Below are 20,408 nucleotides of genomic sequence, written 5' to 3' on the forward strand. Positions count from 1 at the left end.
GCTTAACAACTGAGCCACCCAGGCGCCCCACAAGTAGAAAATTCTTAAAGATGACTAATTCCTTTGGTATTTCGATGAAAGATAACAATCGAACATGCATGAAAACAGCTTTGTAAATTTGCAAAGTTTATTTGTAGATCACTTGCCCTACTCCCCTGTATTTTGAGATCTTTCTGCATAGAGTTATTTATTATATTAGTATGTCACAGGAGTTTTTAAAAATTATCTAAGGTGTTATTGAATATTAATACTGAAAATGGATCAAGAATTTGGGTAATTTAAAGTCCACTTGAGTATCATGGTTCATTAATGTTCCAGGACTTTATTTTTGATAAACCACTTGCTTAAAAATCACAGACCTGTACCTCTGAAACAAATAATACATGATATGTTAAAAAAAAGAAGAAGATAGTAGGAAGGGAAAAATGAAGGGGGGGAATCGGAGGGGGAGACGAACCACGAGAGACTGTGGACTCTGAGAAACAAACTGAGGGTTATAGAGGGGAGGGGGGTGGGAGGATAGGTTAGCCTGGTGATGGGTATTAGAGAGGGCACGTTCTGCGTGGAGCACTGGGTGTTATACGCAAACAATGAATCATGGAACACTACATCAAAAACTAATGATGTAATGTATGGTGACTAACACAATAAAATAAAAAAAAAAGGAAAAAAATATCAGTGGAGAGGCACAGTTTGATGAAGCCAGGTGGCCTGTGATCAATATCATTACTATAGCTCAAGACTGAACTAGGCTAATGGCCATAGCAGGGGTAATAAATGAATTTCATTGTTGCCTAATACACCCCAATGCTATCAGTGTAAATCATAGCAGATCTGTTCAGACCCTTGAGTAAATCACATATTTGAATTCCAAGCAACTGGAACTTCACGGCAGGGACTCAGGCTTACCTAAAATTTTTATGTGCTGTTTATTTGTATTCAAGAGATAGAAGTTAGGGGCGCCTGGGTGGCTCAGTCGGTTAAGCGTCTGCCTTCGGGTCAGGTCATGATCCCAGGGTCCTAGGATAGAGCACCACATTGGGCTCTCTGCCCAGTGGAGAGTCTGCTTCTCCCTCTCCCCTCCCCCACTCGTACTCTCTCTCTCTCAAATAAATAAATAAAATCTTTAAAAAAGGAGATAGAAGCTATCTTAGGTTGACTGATTATATTTACAAAAACTGTATGCAGAGGGGCTCCTGGCTGGCTCAGTCAGAAGAGCATGCAACTCTTGACCTCAGGGTTGTGAGTTTGAGCCCCACATGGGGTGTAGAGATTACTTAAGTAAATAAATATTTTTTAAAAAATTTTGAGAACATGGATTCATTCGACGATTGTCCATCCTTGCTGCAAACAATAACCAGCCCTCAACCTTTCGTAATACTGTACACATCTTCTTAAAACATGAGTATGTCTATGGGAAAGATGCATTAAAATAAAACAATTCAATATATTTAAATGATGGCAAATAAGTTATCTAGTTCCAATAGTGCCATTTCCTGACCTGTGCCAACTAGATCTTTATATAAAGAGCTAAGGGATCAGCACAGTGAGCTCATTATTCTGAAGCACTGATGTGTAGCAAGAAATGAGCTTGCTTTAACTTCTTTCAAAATATTAATAAAGTGACATGGACCCTACTACTGCACGTCAGTTGCTGTGGTAATGCCCAGGCTGGGGGACAAATCCGTGGATGATTGTCTCTAGGTCTGTCATCGTTTCCTGGGGTTGCTCCGAAGTGCTTACAAGAAACTCCATATGGTTCCTCCACTCCAGAGAGACTTTGGGCTATTTTTTTCTGAGAAGCCTCGGGGATATCGAATGTCATGGAATCTGAAGCTTTGTTTTTTCCTTTTTAATTTGCCCAGGAACCACAGTATGGCCACAGACAGAGAGGCAAATGTCGTTGGTACGACCCAGGGCCATCCCATTTGACTTCAGGGTGACCCCACCTGCAATCATGGGGTAACTAAGGGCACGTGCCAAGTGACCTTGTCATGTCATTTAGGAAGGCTCCTGGGAGAAGAAAAATGGAAGGAAGGAAAAAAGAACTGAAACCACATCTGAGTAATAACTCATCAAGATTCAAGGCAAAAAAAAAAAAAAAAACCTATTCTCCTCGCATTGATTTGCAATGATGGTTGAATGCTGCACTCAGCTATTACTTGGAAATGATTTTATTTACTTTCTAGATCTCACTCACCTCCCCTCTGAACCCACAATTTCTAAACCTCGCTTCATTTTGTGCAAAGCACAACTTCAGGATAGATCTGGAGTGTGCCATCCTTGCTCTTTTTGAATATTAATAGCCTGGTCCTCTTCACGAATGATGACTTTTTAAAAAAAAATCAGAAATACTTAATGCAAATCCTTAGTAGCTGCTCTTCTGGGTATAACTCTTTAGAACTGGGCATCTTTTGGGCAGACGTTTTGGAGTGTCAGCAGAGTCAGCAGTAAACTCTCTACCACAGCACATACTTTACCATATATTTATACTAGTCAAACATAAATACATAAATAAAATCAACAGAACTTAGTACAGAGGCTCAACTGCATTATATCGTTCCAATAATGTGCAATGTCAAACCCAATAAATTTGGTTTCCTCCTGTAGGCATTAGGTTGTAACTCCAGACCAAAATATAACTTCCAGCTGCAGTGAGATTAAAAGGATGAAATGTGTCAGGATAAATGAAATACCTGTTAATGCTGTCCTAAGCCTTATCTGTAAAATCTGTGGCTTTTGCCATGTATATTTATTTCCAAGTCCAGTGAGCTTAACTATGGTTCTCACTGATGAAGCACTCTACTCAGTCAATAAGGACGGACCTCTAGAACCCTCGGGTGCAGGTACCATGGCTAAGTGACACTCGATACGATTGGTCGAGCACCATAAGTTTTTCTATAACTTCTTTTTTCCTCTATTTCTCTTCTCCCCCCACTTTTTTTTTTACTGCCCCCTTTCTCTGTTCTGTCCCATTTTTCCTTCCTCCCCTTCCTGATTCTGTATGTCAGTGTTTTTCAACCTCTGAGATCCAACCTATTAGTCATTCACGAAGTCAATTTAGCAAAAGCCATGGCCAGCGATTTTTAAAATAAACAGCAGTGGAATATTTCAGGGTGCATGACCATGACAAGGGGACTATGGTTCCAGAAGCTCTTGCTTCAACCCATAAGCAGATCACAAAGCAGGGCATCAGGGAGCCTGGGGTCTTCCTCTCGCTCTGTTGCTGGGTCATAGTGCATATCACGTTCCTTCGATTTGTTTGTGTTTGTTAAATAAGTGTAAGCTATTTATACACACATACACATTATATATTCATCAAACAAATATATATACACACATGTAATATAATATATGTGCATGTGTGTATATAGATGGCATACTAGGGCTACTGGAGAATAGTGGAGGCCAGGGATGCTTTTAAACCTCCCACATGACATGTGACAGCCCCCCCCAACAGATAATTATCCGGTCCAAAATGTCGACAGTGTTGAGGTGGAGAAACCCTGATATATACATAGATCCAACTTTCTGGAACAATCTAGGGAAACGATGGAATGTTTTTAGGTTTCCACTGGAATGTTCGACATCATAAAACTCCAACCAGAATCATAAATAACTTCCTAATTCTGATTCTGTTATCCAATTTAAATTAAAATGTTGCTTTCTCACTAAAATCACTGTTTTTGTATAATTTAGTTATTTTAAGAAGTGAGTTTAGGAATCCCTCGTGTCAAGATTTCCCCTCACATATATGTACCGCTTCGCAATTTTCCAGGGCTTTTTGTACGAATCCCGTCCTTACCGACTCCACATGGCAGGTTCTAGTACCCAGTTTTCTACGTGGGGAAACTAAGAGAGGTGCCTGCTCAGGTCCCCCTGCAAGTAGGAAGCAGAAGTGAAATTTGAATCCAGGTCTCTAAGGGTTTGGATGTGTGCTGGATTAAAAGAGAAACTACTCGGGTCTTGGCCCAGCACTATTCCAACCAAGCCAACATGCCTGCCAAAATAATCAAAATAATGGAATTGAATTTAAAAATATCCACACTTTCAATAGCATCACAGAACCAAAGTCTACAATATCCTCTAAATTGTAATTACTGGTATTAATGGCATGTCCTCTGTGTTGCATTTCTTTATTTAGGAATTTGTCTCTGTCTGAAATCTTCTTTGAAACCTTTGATTCAAAAGAGACGGTATTCTCTGAGAACATCTCACACATCTCACATCTGTCTTAGAATTACTCACTCTGCATGAGGTTCCTACTTTGTCTTTTTTTTTTTTTTTTTTTTAAGAGCTTTCCAGCTCTGGATAGGTGCAGAGAAGGTAGAGAAATAACATTCTCAAACTGTGTACTACATAGTAATTCGGCAACATTTGCATCATCTTAGAAATGCAGGCACATGTTTGTTTTTTGATTCATCCTAGGTGAAATTTCTGGTTTTCCCTTACTCTTAGAAAGAAATGATAAAAACCCAAGAACAATTTGATTTTCTTGCTCTATTTCCCTACTGGCACTGTGATCCGGGATCTCTAAGCCCACTGGTAAGATGAAATGATCGACAGAGAACACACAAACAGAGAGATACGTTTCTAATGCCACTACACCAAAAAATTAACAATGCCACTTTTATTCATTAACAAAAGTACGTTAATATGCACGTCTTTGATATTCAAGTACAGCAGGACATTTTCCCCTAACGCAGAAACTTTTAGAAAAGTCAGTATAAAGAAACTTTCAAATAAATTGGTACAATTGAAACTCACACACTTCGAGCTCCCTCCTACCGTAATTATCTATGCCACAGCCCTCACAGAAAGTTTTGCGCAGCCCGTCATTGTCTGTGTGTGCCTTCACGACCCCCTTCGAAGGAGCCAACCCCTTACTGGAAAACCGGGTGCTGATGAAAAGAGAAGTCTGCTCTTTCTCCTCTTATCTTACCACCGATCGGTATGGTCCCGTGTGGAAAGACAGGCTGCTGAATGCTTTTCTGAGCGCTGGTAAACATGTTAGCCTTGCTTCCAAGGCTAATTAAAGTTGATGCATGCCATATTTTACATGTTTCTACCGGATCAAAAATAAAATGTCGGTTTTTATCACTGACACTGTGTTCCTCATCTCATCTGTAAACAAGTTACTGCTTTTGTATGTGTGTTTCCTTTGGCTGGAGACACATCACCCTTCTCAGTCAACTGTCTCCTTTTTCCAGCATGACTGTCTCATTATTTCTGCCTTTGAATAGCCTCTCTGCTCTGTGTTTTGTGGTTGTTTACAGCACCCATTAAATAACTACAAGAAAAGATGGCACAGTCAGAAACGAGGTAAAGACACAGAGGAAACAGCATTAACTTTTCCTAGTTAGTAATAATATGATGTGCCCAGACCACAGCTGTAGTCTGTAGCAAACAGCGCGGTTAGTATTTTGCACAAATAAGGACATTAATAAAACAGGGTAATGTTTCTGAGTACCTAACGGTAAAGAGTCTGCCCCTGTGCACATGATCTGAATGGCAGGGAAATCTCAAAAAGTCTTTTTCAGGAATGAAGTGAAAGGAGCAGCAATGATCCTTAAAACCTCAGAGCTACGATTATAAAAGATAATTCTTTGGACTATTCCGAAAGTAAACTTTGCTTATAGTCACAATATAAGATTATCAGTAATTTTCCTTTCAAAAGGCCCAGCATGGTCTCCTTAGAAAACCATTATGAAAAGAAACCCAAGAGAAGGAGGAAGCACAAAAGATTCCCCCGGGGAAGGACAAGAATGGGGTGGAAGTCAGTGCTGGGAGAACCTGGCTTCACTGTAGAGGAAATAACCTTGAAAACACACAAACCCCAAAGCAGAGTCATTAGCAGGAGAGCTCATGTTTGCTCTAACTTGGGGCCCCGCTCATCGTCCACCCCCCTCTTCTCCATCATCAAACTGGGGCCGATTCCGAACAGCTGGGGGTTTTACCGGCTCTGGACAGGGGTACGAGAAGGACCGGAGGCAGTGAAGGCGTTCACGCAGGCCCCCCTCCTCCGGGATCGAGGGGGAGATGTGTTGGTGCCATCCAAATAAACTCCCTAATCCTGCCTGAAATGAACACAACTCCAAGTTTATGCCCAATGCCCTGGGGAAGGCAGGTCTTGAGGGAAACTGCAACCACACCTCCCTCTTGAACTACAGTGACTCTTTCCCTGAGGGCCTTCCTGTAGTCGAATCGCCACCACCTGGACCACTAATAAGAGGGAAAAGAAAGGAGGAAAAGGAAGGGGGTGGGGATGGCCAAAAGTACGCTCCAGCCGATCCGGGCAACGTCGCGAAGAGTAAAAAGAATCAAATGAACACAGGGACTGGCACGCTGTTAAGGGCTTGCTTCTGTTAACACATTTGCCCAAGTCTAGCTTTAGCTCCATATTATATGGAAATTCCTTGTTTACCATCCTCGTAGGAGGTCCTTACATATCTGCCTGCGAACTCCAGTGATTGGGCGCTTGCTAGTTGGGGGAGGCAGCCGTCCCTGAGGGCGTCCAGCTCGGAGGGCTGGCTGCTTCTTCACTTGTCCGGAACTTCCCCCCCAGTGGTCTTAGTCTCCCCTGGGATTTGGTACCGACCGAGTGCCATCCTCATTTCACTTGACCGAGTCCGAGCTGCAGCCCACGGTAGGAGCTGCAAGGGCTGGGCAGAGTTCCAGGCGAGAGGGGCCGAGAGGCGTGAGCAGCGCGCCACTGCGCTCGTCAGAGAAATGGAGCGGCGGCTTCTTTGTGGGCTGCTACATCCCCCTCCCGGGGGCACGGCGGGGACATTTGATCTGCAGGGTGATTGATAAGTGCGGGAGAGGGGCGGCCGTCCCTACCTCCCCCCCCGCCCCCGTTCTTCTTCCCCCCCCCCTCCCTCTCGGCTCTCTCCCTGCTTCCTGCCAGAAGCGCTGCCCGGTGGCGAGCCGCTCCAGTGGGGATCTGCCTGCCCTTGGGGGCGCCGCCCGCGCTCGCCGCCGTGACCCCCGGCTTCCCGGCGCGCCGGTCCGAGGCTGGACCGGCTCCCGCGCCTCCCGGCTGGCCGATGCTGCGGGCGCCTCCGGGGGAAGCTGCGGGTGGCGCGCTCGCCGGGTAAGTTCTCAGCACTCGGGAACGCGGCACTCAGCCCCCTGCCTTTCCCGGCCGCCTCCCCTCGTGGAGGCGGGGGGCGGGGGGGGACCGGGTGCGGGAAGCCGGGGCGCGATCCGCCGGGGACCGCGCGCCGGCGGCCGCCCTCGGTGGCCGCCCCCGCCCGCCCGGCTTGCTCGCTCCGAGACAGCCCGCGCGGGCGTGGTCGGGCTCGGGGCGGTCGCGCAGCCCCGCGGGCCACCGCCGGCCGGGCGGGCCCCGTGTGCCGGCTGAGAGCCGCCGGTCCCGAGAAGAACGCTCGCCGGGGCGAAGGCAGCGCGCGTGGCCGTCGCAGCTGTGGGCCACAGCGCTGGGCACCAGGCATCCAGCAGCCCAGGGGAGGGCGAGGAGGACTGAGCTGGCGGTCGGTGCCCGGTGCCCGGAGACCCGGGAATGGCCTGGCCCGCTGGCCGCCGGAAGCGCGCTCCGGGAACCGTACCTGCCGTGGGGGGGGGGGGCGGTGCGAGAAGGGCGGGCAGGCGGCTGACACCCCTCCCCGGCAGGCCCGCCGGACTCCCGTTAACCCCTCTCGAGGCCTGGCGGGCGGCCGGGCGGCGCAGGCTGTAACCCCGCCGGCCCTTCCGGCGCCCTGTGGAAGCACCGGCGACCCGAGCCGGGCTCGACTCAGATGCGCGGGAGATCGAGGCGACGGAGTCCCCGCTTCTGCCTCCCTCGCCCCAACGAGGAGAGGGAGGGTTTGCCTTATTTTAGCGTCCGCCTCTGCCTCCCTGGGGCTCCCAGTTCCCCCAGAACCTTTCTGCCACCGTAAAAGCCCGCTCTCCCTAGCGGGGTGCCGCGGCCGTTCTCCCCGAGACGCCGGGCCAAATGAAACTTACTTAAAGTGCTTTTTCCGGGCTGAGGCTCATTCGATCCCAGTAACTGTGCTTGGGGAAAGCGGCTGTGGAGGCCGAGGAGTGGTGGGAGAGTCCACCGACCCGTGTCGGAAGCTAACCGTGGAAAGAAGATCTGTCACACCATCTCCGGGTTCCCAGTGTCGCCCCCCACTCCCGCCAGCTTACTACCGCATTTCCTTCACTCTATACTAATTTTCACGGATTTCAGGCTCCGCCAGCTGCCCCCCATCTATCTATCCCCTTTCTCTCTCTCTCTCTCTCTCTGAAATTCTTAATAGTTTCTGTGCTCAGGGAGTATTGACAGCGTCATCAGTGTCTTGCAGGAAATTATTTGCGAACTAAAACTAATATTTGATATTTCACTTTCAAATACAATTTTTTAAAAACACACATTTAGGTAAGACACCACCACCAATTATTTAAGTTTAGGCAGATAGTTCTCCAATTCACACCAAGCAGTAGTGAGCTTTGGGGAAATCTCCTGGACCAGGATGCGGAATCCCTGGGTTCTGTTTCTCATTTTATAGATTCTTGAACTTAAGCAAGTCAGCACTTCTCCTGGTGGAGGAATGTCCTCATCTATAAAATGAATCTGATTGCAAAGGTCTTGTCCAGCTCTCATGTTGGCTTCTGCTTCCATGAAATATTAACCTAATTAATAAATGCTTGTTAAATGAATGACAACGAATAAGCCACATCTCTCTAGGAACTATGTCTATTTAATATTTAGAAATATGGAGGAACAAATGCCCTTTTGCTGTGAAAGGAAGCTTAATCGTGCACTGCATCACTCTGCATCTAATGATGCAATTGCCATAGAGAGTGGGGAGGCCATCACCCGGCTGCCCCTCCCCCTGCGAGGACAGCTCAGCTCAGTGCCGCCCTTTGGCACAGAGAAGGGAAATTTGGAGGCCCCAGAAGGAAACGATCTTGCCCAAGCCCAAGCAAGAATTACAGGATGGGGAGGGGGCTCACGATGTCTGGTCCAAGGTTCTTCCCCAAAGGAAAAGGAGAGGGCAAGGTGAAAGCCTGAAGAACAGTCTGGAGGAGGCTGCCAGAGCCACAGGTTGCCTTAGTGCCTAAGTCTGTAAACTATCAGAGCCCTTCTCAGGGAGGAAAGAGACGGTGCGGGCCGAACAAGCCTAAAGCCTGAGCTTACCAGGGAGGCAGGAGGGGAGAAGCGGGGGGCTTTCTGTTCTCAGGCAGCTCATTTTGCCAGTGGGATTGTCTCTCTTCCAAATATGGCCCAGCAATGGGACCCTGTGTCATCTCGGTCTGAAGCAGGCTGGGACCGAAGAGGCGGGGAAAGCCAGTGTAAGTATTTGGTGGGACAGGCGCATCCTCGGTCCATTCCTTTGCCCGCTTCTCTTCCATTGCCTCCTTTTCCTGCCTCACCAGAGGCTGCGCCCGGCCCTTCCGGGCAACAGCAGACCATCACATCTTGCAGATGGACTCCATGCCGGGAGACACCTGGCTCCAGAGGACCTTAAGAGAATTCAGGAGGAGCGAGATAATGAAGGCAAAAACCGCACACCTGGCAGTTCATAATGCTGCCTGGAGGCTTAGGCCCCCTCCGTGGGCTCCCACTCCTGGGCTCCCACACCCCGCCAGTGAGGCTCAGCCTGGCAGTGCCTTTCTGACGCCCACTCCTCCTTCCTGCAGTCGAAAAGCACACGTTTAAACTTCATTATCTGGCTAACTCTCAAGGGCGGGGGGGGGGGGGGGGGGATGGGGGATGGTTTTGTTGTGATTTCTCTCTAACGTTGAGCTGGCTCTCAGAATCCAGGCAAATATCTGTTTGGCCAGTCACCGCCCCAGAAAGTAATTCTCTCCGCACTGAAAAAAAAAAGCTCTGTATGTAAAAGCACAAGTCCCCTCCTACACAGGCGCTCTGGAGCGGGCACACACCCCACTCGGCACCACGAGCATCAGAGCACACGAGCTAGGAGGCTGGCAGGCGGGCCCCAGGCCTGTGGCTAAGAGGCACATCTCCTGCACACACGCACACGCACAAACACACACACACACAAACACACGCACCCCTCTCCCTGGGAAGATCTGGACCTCCGCTTGGGAATGTGGCATGAGACCCCACTGGCAATGGCCCGGAGGGAGTGGCAGGTGGGAGCAACCACTCGAAGGCGCCCGAGGCCGGAGGAGTCCCAGCCCCTTCGCGGGGCCCCTCCTGGAGAATCCCCCTCCAGGGGCTTCGCCCGCCGCCCGCCGGGTGGGAGGTGGAGTAGTTCAGATTCAACTGACGCAGCCGGGATTTGAGCTTTGCAAAGCCACTCGCAGGGAAGGGAAGCATCTGCCCCTCCCTCCCCCACCGCGCGCCCTGGATCCACCGCCTGCCCCCTCCCCGCGTGACGTCACCCTAGCCCTGTCCGGGGGAGCCTGCAAAACCTCTCAAATTCAAACTGCTCGGCGCACTGCTGCCGCTGCCACCGAATTGGAAGCGCGCGCCCAGGCTCGGCCGCCGCTGCCGCCGCCGCCTCCCGCCGCCCGGAGCCGGCCGGCTCTCCGACCTCCCTACGCAGTCGCAACATCGGGTCCCCGTCGACTCGGCCTCCCGCCCCTCGGGCCCTCCTCTCCTCCCCTGAGGCCTGTCGGATTTCTAATTTCTGCGCACCCCCCCACCCCCAGCCAAATTAAATCCGCCGGCAGAAAGCAGGGCATCCCCCCCGGAAGCGGCGTCTTTTTACCTTGCTCTTCTTCTCTTTCCGAAGATGCTAAACTACTGGCGGACTGCAGAGGAGAGGGGTCCCGTCTTCTCCTGATGTGTGAGTAACCCCCACCCCGCGCTGTCTTCGTTCTTCCATCCTCTCCCCCTCCCCCACCGCCAGTCCCCTGATTTTCCCACCCCCTTTTTGCGCAGTTAAAAAAAAAAAAAAAGTAAAGCAATTTCTGCTGCGAGCCTAAGAGGGGCGAGCCGCCCGAGATCTCTTCAAGATACCCCAGGGGAGGAGGTGATGGGCTGGATTTAGTAGGACAACTCGATTACTAATGACTCCGCGGCTGGCTGCGACCCGCCGGGAAATCAGGTGCAAGCATGTGTGCTCCGGGACGCGCGTGTGGGTGGGTTGGCGGGGGCCGGGAGGAGGGGGAGGGCGAGGAGAGAAGAAACCGCTTCGAGAAACGCAGTGATTTCATTCTGCCGCGTTGCCCACTCCCCGCATTCTCCCTGCCTCCCACTCCGCCCCCTTGCTTTGCCATTTTAATCGGGCTTCCTTGTTTCTCTCTCCCCCGCATCCTGCTCTCTCCCCGGCACCCTTCCCCAAGGTTTGCCTGTAGGTACCTGAACTGACACCGACGGTGCCTAAAGATGCTGAGCGGCGTTTGGTTCCTCAGTGTGTTAACCGTGGCCGGGATCTTACAGACGGAGAGCCGCAAAACTGCCAAAGACATTTGCAAGATCCGCTGCCTGTGTGAAGAGAAGGAAAACGTCCTGAATATTAACTGCGAAAACAAAGGATTTACAACTGTCAGCCTGCTCCAGCCGCCCCAGTATCGAATCTATCAGCTTTTCCTCAATGGAAACCTCCTGACGAGACTGTACCCTAACGAGTTCGTCAATTACTCCAACGCTGTGACTCTCCACCTGGGCAACAACGGGCTGCAGGAGATCCGAACTGGGGCGTTCAGCGGCCTGAAAACCCTCAAGAGACTGCACCTCAACAACAACAAGCTCGAGGTGCTGAGGGAAGACACCTTCCTGGGCCTGGAGAACCTCGAGTACCTCCAGGCCGACTACAATTACATCAGTGCCATCGAGGCAGGGGCGTTCAGCAAACTGAATAAGCTCAAAGTGCTCATCCTGAATGACAACCTTCTGCTGTCGCTGCCCAGCAATGTGTTCCGCTTCGTCCTGCTGACCCACTTAGACCTGAGAGGGAACAGGCTGAAAGTGATGCCTTTTGCTGGCGTCCTTGAGCACATTGGAGGGATCATGGAGATTCAGCTGGAGGAGAACCCATGGAATTGCACTTGTGACTTACTTCCTCTCAAGGCTTGGCTGGACACCATAACTGTGTTTGTCGGGGAGATTGTCTGTGAAACTCCCTTTCGACTGCATGGGAAAGATGTGACCCAGCTGACCAGGCAAGATCTCTGTCCCAGAAAAAGTACCGGCGACTCCAGCCAGAGGGGCAGCCATGCAGACACGCACGTCCAAAGGCTGTCGCCCACCATGAATCCCGCTCTCAACCCAACCAGGGCTCCCAAAGCCAGCCGGCCCCCCAAAATGAGAAATCGCCCGACTCCCAGGGTCACCGTGTCAAAGGACAGGCAGAGCTTTGGGCCGATCATGGTGTACCAGACCAAGTCCCCCGTGCCCCTCACCTGCCCCAGCAGCTGTGTCTGTACCTCTCAGAGCTCAGACAATGGCCTAAACGTAAATTGCCAAGAAAGGAAGTTCACGAATATCTCCGACCTGCAGCCCAAACCTACCAGTCCAAAGAAGCTCTACCTGACAGGGAACTATCTTCAAACTGTCTATAAGAACGACCTCTTAGAATACAGTTCTTTGGACTTGTTGCATTTAGGAAACAACAGGATTGCAGTCATTCAGGAAGGTGCCTTCACAAACCTGACCAGTTTACGCAGACTTTACCTGAATGGCAATTACCTTGAAGTGCTGTATCCTTCTATGTTTGATGGACTGCAGAGCTTGCAGTATCTCTATTTAGAGTATAATGTCATCAAGGAGATTAAGCCACTGACCTTTGATGCTTTGATTAACCTACAGCTACTGTTTCTGAATAACAACCTGCTGCGCTCCCTACCCGATAATATATTTGGGGGAACGGCCCTCACCAGGCTGAATCTGAGAAACAACCATTTTTCTCACCTGCCTGTGAAAGGGGTTCTGGATCAGCTTCCGGCGTTTATCCAGATAGATCTGCAAGAGAACCCATGGGACTGCACCTGTGACATCATGGGGCTAAAGGACTGGACAGAACATGCCAATTCCCCGGTCATCATCAATGAGGTGACCTGCGAATCTCCCGCAAAGCATGCCGGGGAGATCCTGAAGTTTCTGGGGAGGGAAGCTATCTGTCCCGACAGCCCCAACTTGTCAGACGGAACCGTTTTGTCCATGAATCACAACACAGACACTCCTCGGTCGCTTAGTGTGTCTCCCAGTTCCTATCCGGAGCTCCACACCGAAGTTCCACTTTCCGTCTTAATTTTAGGATTGCTTGTTGTCTTTATCTTATCTGTCTGTTTTGGGGCCGGCTTATTCGTCTTTGTCCTAAAGCGCAGAAAGGGGGTGCCCAGTGTGCCGCGGAGTGCCAACAACCTAGATGTCAGCTCCTTCCAGCTACAGTATGGGTCTTACAATACCGAGGCTCAGGATAAAATGGACGGCCACGTCTATAACTATATCCCCCCACCTGTGGGGCAGATGTGCCAAAACCCCATCTACATGCAGAAGGAGGGAGACCCAGTAGCCTATTACCGAAACCTGCAAGACTTCAGCTATGGCAACCTGGAGGAGAAGAAAGAAGAGCCAGCCACGCTGGCTTACACGATAAGTGCCACTGAGTTGCTTGAAAAGCAAGCCACGCCGAGAGAGCCCGAGCTGCTGTATCAGAATATCGCGGAGCGAGTCAAGGAACTTCCCAGTGCAGGACTAGTCCACTATAACTTTTGTACCTTACCTAAAAGGCAGTTCGCCCCTTCGTACGAATCTCGACGCCAAAACCAAGACAGAATCAATAAAACCGTTTTATACGGAACTCCCAGGAAATGCTTTGTGGGGCAGTCAAAACCCGACCACCCTTTACTGCAAGCTAAGCCGCAGTCAGAACCAGACTACCTCGAAGTTCTGGAAAAACAAACTGCAATCAGTCAGCTGTGAAGGGATGCTGCTCCGAACTGTTGGAGGCACTACATTTGCTTTTGTGTGTGTTTGTGTTCTCCCTCCCTCAGCATCAATGGGGGACTGTGAAAATGTTTGGGGGATGGGGCGAAGCAATGATACTGCTTTTCCAAGTTTTCCTTTAAATTATTTCTCTCTTGCTTCCCCGCACCCCACTCTCTCTTCCTCCTCCTCCTCCCCCCAATTCTCTCCTTAGGAATCATCAGTGAACATGAATGTTTCTACAGTGCATTTTGTTCATATATTTTGTTTATGGTTTTGTTTCTTTTTTCTTCTTTTATTTTTCCAGTGTGGGAATGGGAAGAGGAGATTATAGTGAATGAAGAAAGAGTAAGCAGACTTTTCACGTAAAAATGGATATTTAGCGTATTTTGTAGAAGATCTCCAAAGATCTTTTGAGACCATAAATTCTTTTGTAAATAATGATATATGGTATTTCCGTCTTCAGTTACCAAGTATAGCCACTAGGCATCACTTCTTTGTGTTAAAGTGCCTTTGCACTTTAAGTACATTACTTAAGTGTTGCTTTTAGCTTCGATAAATTGAACATATTTTAATGTGTTGTATTTTTGAAATTAAAAACACTGTAAAATAGATAAAAATGTCAGCTATATTAAGTCAACATACAGTTTGCTTGAGTTATAGAAACCAGCCTGTCATCAAATGATTCTAGTTCTAGGACTTTAGAGATTTAACTGTAAAATATTTCCTTTCCTCTGGGTTTGTTCTAAGTGATTTTATTTAAGTCAACTAAGGGGATTTAACAGTGGACTAGAGGTAAGAAGCTGCCTCAGTCGGGATTAGTAATTCATTAATAAAAGATATTTAACCCAATCTCAGAGTGCATTGAACAATTAATGCCCTTCCGTAAACCATTATTTTACACTAATGTGGTCAGTGTTTTAGATTATTTTCCTAATTAAGAGTGCATTACACAACTTGTAATATATTTTTTCTGCATTAAATTAGATATTTTTATATATTTAAATGACAGAGTCTGTATTTCTAACTTTTTAATTGATATTAATATTTTTTCTGCCTATTGAAACACTTTCTATAAACACACACCAGTAGGGGCCGCCACACACCTCATTTAATAAAGACATATGAGCCATTAAATACCTTGAAGGAACCCCTTCAAAGGTGAGATTAAAACATCCCAAGTAAGTTCTCTGCAAATTCAAGGCAGCAGAGACAAACGTGTACATCACTTTCTATTTCTTTTAGGATTAAAGATTAGGCTCCGAATCCTCAATTTTCACATTTTCTGAGAAAGCAGCGTTTTCCTCTTACATTTATTGAAGCGTTAATGAGGTGCTATCAGATCACGTACTCTTTGCATCTCCAAATCAATTAAAAAGTACCTAAACCAAGAAAGGAAGCATCTTTTCTCGTCTGCCTTCTTTAGGCATGTGTTACTTGAATTCTTCCCTGTCAGCTCAAGCAAGCCTTTCGTTTTGGTCTTAGCATTAGAATGATTTTAACTAACCAAGTCTATATAACGTTTATGAAGGCTTATTAGCCTGTAAAGAATTTTTAGATGCAAACATTATTGTGCGATTTGAACAAACAGCCCTTCTTTACAACAAAACATAGTTTTGTTTTGTCTATTGTAAATCCTTATGCAACTGGGATGGTGATCTGCATATAAAGTAGTCCAGCTTTTCAATTCCTTATTAAAGCAATTGATGGCGTCTGAAAGAAGCACACTGTTTCCTTTTCATAAATAGGTTACTGCACATAATAATCCTTTATTATCATGTGGAGATTGAAGTGGATCCTGATAACTTACTTTTAAAGCTTTAAAATGACTAATAGTATATTGTCTGTCACTATAAACAATTCATGTGATAGGCTTGCAATTAGAAATTACTTAAGTCCAAATGATTTGGATTAAGAACTACTGGTGCAAAATCTTTTTTTTTTTTTAACAATAGAAGTTAATTGTGTATATTTGAATGTAAATGGCATTCGGGGAAAAAATGCCCTTAACAACCTAAAATCTCTGAATATCTACAGTGACAAGCTAACATGTTCACTCTTTGATTAGAGATCATAATTACTATTCAAATCCATTAGATCAAAGTCAAGAATGGTGGCCCGAAATGATGTACAAGAAAGTTAATGTAGTGAGATTTTACATTTCATACAAGAGGAGAGAGAATATTATGCTAACTGAATTTGGAGACAGCTCCCAGAAAAACCACCTCCTCTTTGAGTGAAGTATATACATATACGTGTGTGTGTGTGTTTTATATATATATATACATATATAGATATATACATATATATACATGTTATATATATATATATAAAAGAGTTTCAAAAATCTTCTTGTGGCTGCTTTCATTTGGTGCAATGATAAACACAGAATACAGAGGTAGATATTTTGGGAAGTGATTATAAAGGCAAATTAGGATACATATCCTGTTAAGATAGTTTTTAAGTTTAAACTATACATCTAACTAGAGCTACTGATGTAGTGACTCTACGTCAGGGTTTGTTCTCATTCACCTGAAAGTCATTCCATTATCCATAGAAAAAACCATTTCATTGATCTTAAACAGAGATAGCTTAATATTCATGTAGTTACATGATTTTTAAGAGGCCTCCTGGAAGAACTCAGATTCATACACTCTCTCGCTTAGTACTTATGGTGCAAATCCAGATTCTCACGTTCTTTAGATTTCTACTTCATTTGTATTAGGTTTTAAGATGAAATTGTTTGAATGTGGTTCAGACTATTTCATTTAAAAGGCCTCATACACCATATATTCTGAAGCTTTATTTCCTAACGCAATCACAAATACTTTTACGTTTATTAACTTATTAGCATCCCCACCGACTATATTATTTTGCTTTATCCACTCAAGTGCTATTTTATTGTAGGATTTTGTTTTTATCTCCTACAGCTGGATTTTGCTATTTCACTTTTATTTCCTATGCAACCTGTAATGGGCATGAGCATCAGCACCCCGAAATGGTTCCAGCCAACAGAGTGCGATCTCCCCCGGTCCTGCCTGGAACAGATCTATGTGTCTGGCCCTACAAATGGCAAATGGTAATTTCCTTCGATTCTAGCTCTTAATGATTTGCTTTCATTGTTTCTGAGTATACCTGTGGCTAAGTTTGTATTGAAACACTCAAAAGTACTATTTCTCGGTCTGGACACAACTGCCAAGTTTGATTAGGTTTTGGACTTTAGTCAATCTGTTTGCCTTTTTTGTTCCCTCCAGCAGTTGGTGAGTAAGGAAATGACTCTTCAAATTCCTCTGCTTTGCCCTCTGACCTCTAAGGTGATTTAATTTTTCTAAATATTTCCATGTCATCAAGGGCTCCATATTTTAATGGATTCTAAAAAAAAACCACCCATATAGGGAACAAGAGAGAGATTCTGTGATTTTTAAGACTCTGGAAATTCACTTTGACTGTACACATTCCAGAAACATACTGGATTGGATGCTAGAGTGAAGAAAGCTTTTCAGACGATTCTCCCAATTCAATCATTTCTTCATTCATTCATTCGTCCAATAAATATTTATTGAGTGCTTGCTTCCTAGGTGCCAGGCTCTATGATGTGTGCTGGGTGGGGGGCACAGAGATAGATAGGATCTCTGCCCCCCCAACCCTCCCCAACCCCCCCCAAGGGAGCTAACAGCTAATAAAAGAGAACCTTATTTGAATGACAATCGCCCAGAGTCAACAGTGAGAACAGTAAAAAAATGCAGGAAGTTGGATTTTTTTAAAGGTGATTCTGTGCAATGAAGTATAAGAGTAAGACGTCATAGACTAGCTACAGTGTAACCACCGTTAACATCTCTTTTAAAATTACGCAGCTAAAAAGGGGGAAAACCCCACAAAAATAAAACAAATTTCTGCAGGACAGGGCCCAATATTATGGCCTCAAGATAGCTACAGACTTGGGCTATCTAAAGATCTACATTATAAAGATGAGTCGTCCCCAAACTGTAAATACAAAATCACAAACGTACTTAAATTTTCTGGAATAGCCATGTTTTAGAGGCAGTATTTGCTTTATATTTCAGTGGCTTAAAAGGTAACATTTTGGCTTAAGTGTCCTTTACCAGTACTATGATAAGACACTCGCCTAGATCCTGAGAGAGAAAATTCAGTACTGTATACAGGTTTACTTTACTTTTCACAATGGTTGTGCAAAAAGTCACGTGTAAACTGAAATTTTGTAAATCAAATTGTATTTTCAATGCATTAGGGGAGCTGCCACTTAGAGGAAACTTGTGAGTCGTTTTCTAAAGCAGAAAACCATTTTATAATACAAGTCATCCCTCTAATTCATTGGTTTTTGTATGTTTGGGTTTTCAATATCGACTTTGCTTAAACCAGAGCCCACCTGCCGCATAAGAGTGTGTTCTGCACGTGCTGCAGGTTTCTTGGGTGCTAAGGGCTTGTACTTGAAACTCTGCTGCTCTTTCGTGTGAACTGAGCTACCGAGCGATTCCAGGATGTACAGTAGCATGCCTGAGTGGTCCGAGTAGCCAACCCGCTTCACTCTTGTCCGCAGCATCTCCTCTCTCAGATGTGGCTGTGTTTTCTTAGAGGGTAGAGTGACTCCTGTATTCACATCCTATAAAGTGCTTAGAGTCACAGGTTTTATAATAAATATGTTATTATGTAAATATATTGAATTGCATGTGCGTTGGAATTTTTTAGCGGTATTTTAGCTTGAAAGTACCTGTACAAATACTGTAAGAGTTAGTGGCAAATAATTGTTGTCAAGTTATTGGAATAAATGGCAAATGAAACAAGCTCTCGTGTAGACTTCTGTACCAAGTAGTGACATTGTCTAAAAAAACTGAATGTCATGGTTTGGGCTGTTAATAGGCAAAATGAAATACTGAAAATGTGATCAACGACATTGTGTTCTATTGGATAAACTGTTTATACAGGTACTTTATGCTAGAGTTAGCTTTCAGTAAATAAATACAGTTAATAAATATTCACTAAGAAAGAACATTTGAATTAGTTAGAAAAGTTCTTTGATTTTAAAAGGAATTAATGACAAAGTATCTTGAATTAGAAAAATCCTTTAGAATTAGAGAAACTTAAGTGGAATTAATGACAAAGTATTACTGGAACTTTGTTGTAAGGTGTTCAAATGCTTACAAATTAAGGTCTTCTATTCCATATATGATTATAATTTATATATTAAAGGTAAACTGAACTTTTAAAAAACATATTAATACTTTTCCATGAATGTCCGTTAGTATCAGACTTAAAAAATTAAAAGTGAAAAAAGGAACAAAAACCAGTTCAGACACAGATGTCTCTCTAGGAACTGAAAGAAAGTCTACTGATTTTCCACATCCTCCCCACACACACACCCACCCACTCCACAGCCAACTGGTGTTCCTGATAAAATTCTAATACTGTAAGTCATCTAATAAATTTATATTTTATAAAATAATTCAGATTGACATGCAAATCCAAGGAATGGAAATTATGAATTCATCTCTAACAGATGTTATCCACTATATTCGCAAAGAGGGGAGTTAAAACGAGAGAGAGAAAGAGAGAGAGAGAGATGCATTTGTTGCTGTAATTGTGGTGAGATATCTAGAGATCTATGTATCTAGCAAAGTGACTTCTTTGGCTGTTTGCATTTGGTTGAACATCAGAATATATTGCCAGGTATGCTCCATTCACAAATGTATAACCTAACAAAGGATTTGAGATTCCTGTGGTGGACACGGAGACTTAGAACAAGTTATCCCCTCTTGAGATTCTTAACGTGCCATATGCAGAATATCTTCAGCTTATTCATGTAGCCTTCACAAGGTGGCTGAAACAATGGGGACTAGCCTCATTTGAACTGTTTTGTTGAAGAATGAGAGTTGGTGCTTGATACACTAGATTATCTGATCCTTTAAGAAGATGACTTGAGGGGCGCCTGGGTGACACAGCTAGCTGAGCACCTGACTCAGGTCATGGTCTCAGGGTTGTGGGATCGAGCCGCGCGTCAGACTCCATGCTCGGCACTGAGTCTGCTTGGGAGTCTCTTTCTCCTCTCCCTCTACCCCTCCCGCCCCTCTGTCTCTGAAATAAACAAATAAATCTTTTTTTTTTTTTTTTTTTTTAAGATGAGTTGAGAAGGAATGGGAATGAGAGTAGTGTGCAGCTCCCTATTCTGAATGCAGGTAATACAACATCAGCAAATCAGATATGTCTGTTGAGACTGGAAAAAGACCATCAAAACAGATGCTGTCATTCCTGAAGGGGGGCTGGAAATGCACCTGACCCAGGTTTCCCTGGGCAACCACTTGGTAATTAGTATACATCATTTTTATTAATTTAATTTTCAAACATTATTTTATATTTGCTATCAACATTATCCTAAAAAGGAACATTTGAGCTAATTATCTGTCAGATCCAGTTACCTGGCATTTTTGGACAGATCTGATCTTGACAGAATGTTGGCTACAACAGGAAATATAAGGTACTTTCCAGCTCACGAGTGACTCTTGGGCAGACAGGATAAGTGAGTGGATAATCCTTGGCCAAGTCTCTC

The 20,408-nt window shown here is 45.6% G+C and overlaps 1 protein-coding gene and 1 long non-coding RNA gene across 5 annotated transcripts in view; one reads left to right on the forward strand and one right to left on the reverse strand.

Moving 5' to 3' along the window:
- The window catches only part of LOC141371278 (uncharacterized), a 212,987-nt gene extending 202,166 nt beyond the window's left edge, over window positions 1-10,821 (reverse strand). The window contains exon 1 of the long non-coding RNA XR_012376098.1: window positions 10,686-10,821. This is a non-coding gene — a long non-coding RNA (uncharacterized lncRNA). The remainder of the gene's footprint in view (window positions 1-10,685) is intronic.
- On the forward strand, window positions 6,588-18,707 carry SLITRK2 (SLIT and NTRK like family member 2). 4 transcript variants are annotated; one of them, XM_073885654.1, is made up of 3 exons: window positions 6,588-7,093; window positions 10,710-10,763; window positions 11,263-18,707. In XM_073885654.1, the coding sequence occupies exon 3, from the start codon at window positions 11,306-11,308 to the stop codon at window positions 13,841-13,843; it is 2,538 nt and encodes an 845-aa protein (XP_073741755.1). In that variant the 5' UTR covers window positions 6,588-7,093; window positions 10,710-10,763; window positions 11,263-11,305; the 3' UTR covers window positions 13,844-18,707. The 4 variants fall into 4 exon arrangements, with proteins under 4 accessions (XP_073741755.1, XP_073741754.1, XP_073741756.1 ...); XM_073885653.1 differs by lacking the exon at window positions 6,588-7,093 and adding an exon at window positions 10,859-11,034 and having other exon boundaries at window positions 10,390-10,763; XM_073885655.1 differs by lacking the exon at window positions 6,588-7,093 and adding an exon at window positions 10,859-11,024 and having other exon boundaries at window positions 10,390-10,763.
- The last annotated feature ends 1,701 nt before the right edge of the window (window positions 18,708-20,408 follow it).

Source organism: Callorhinus ursinus, unplaced genomic scaffold (genome assembly GCF_003265705.2).
Source record: "Callorhinus ursinus isolate GAN/ISIS: 27379988/994484 unplaced genomic scaffold, GSC_fseal_2.0 scaffold64, whole genome shotgun sequence".
Classification (NCBI taxonomy): Eukaryota; Metazoa; Chordata; class Mammalia; order Carnivora; family Otariidae; genus Callorhinus; species Callorhinus ursinus.

Excerpts from the sequence above, each read along its gene's own strand:
- SLITRK2 (XM_073885654.1), top strand. The coding sequence starts at position 11,306 with ATGCTGAGCGGCGTTTGGTTCCTCAGTGTGTTAACCGTGGCCGGGATC.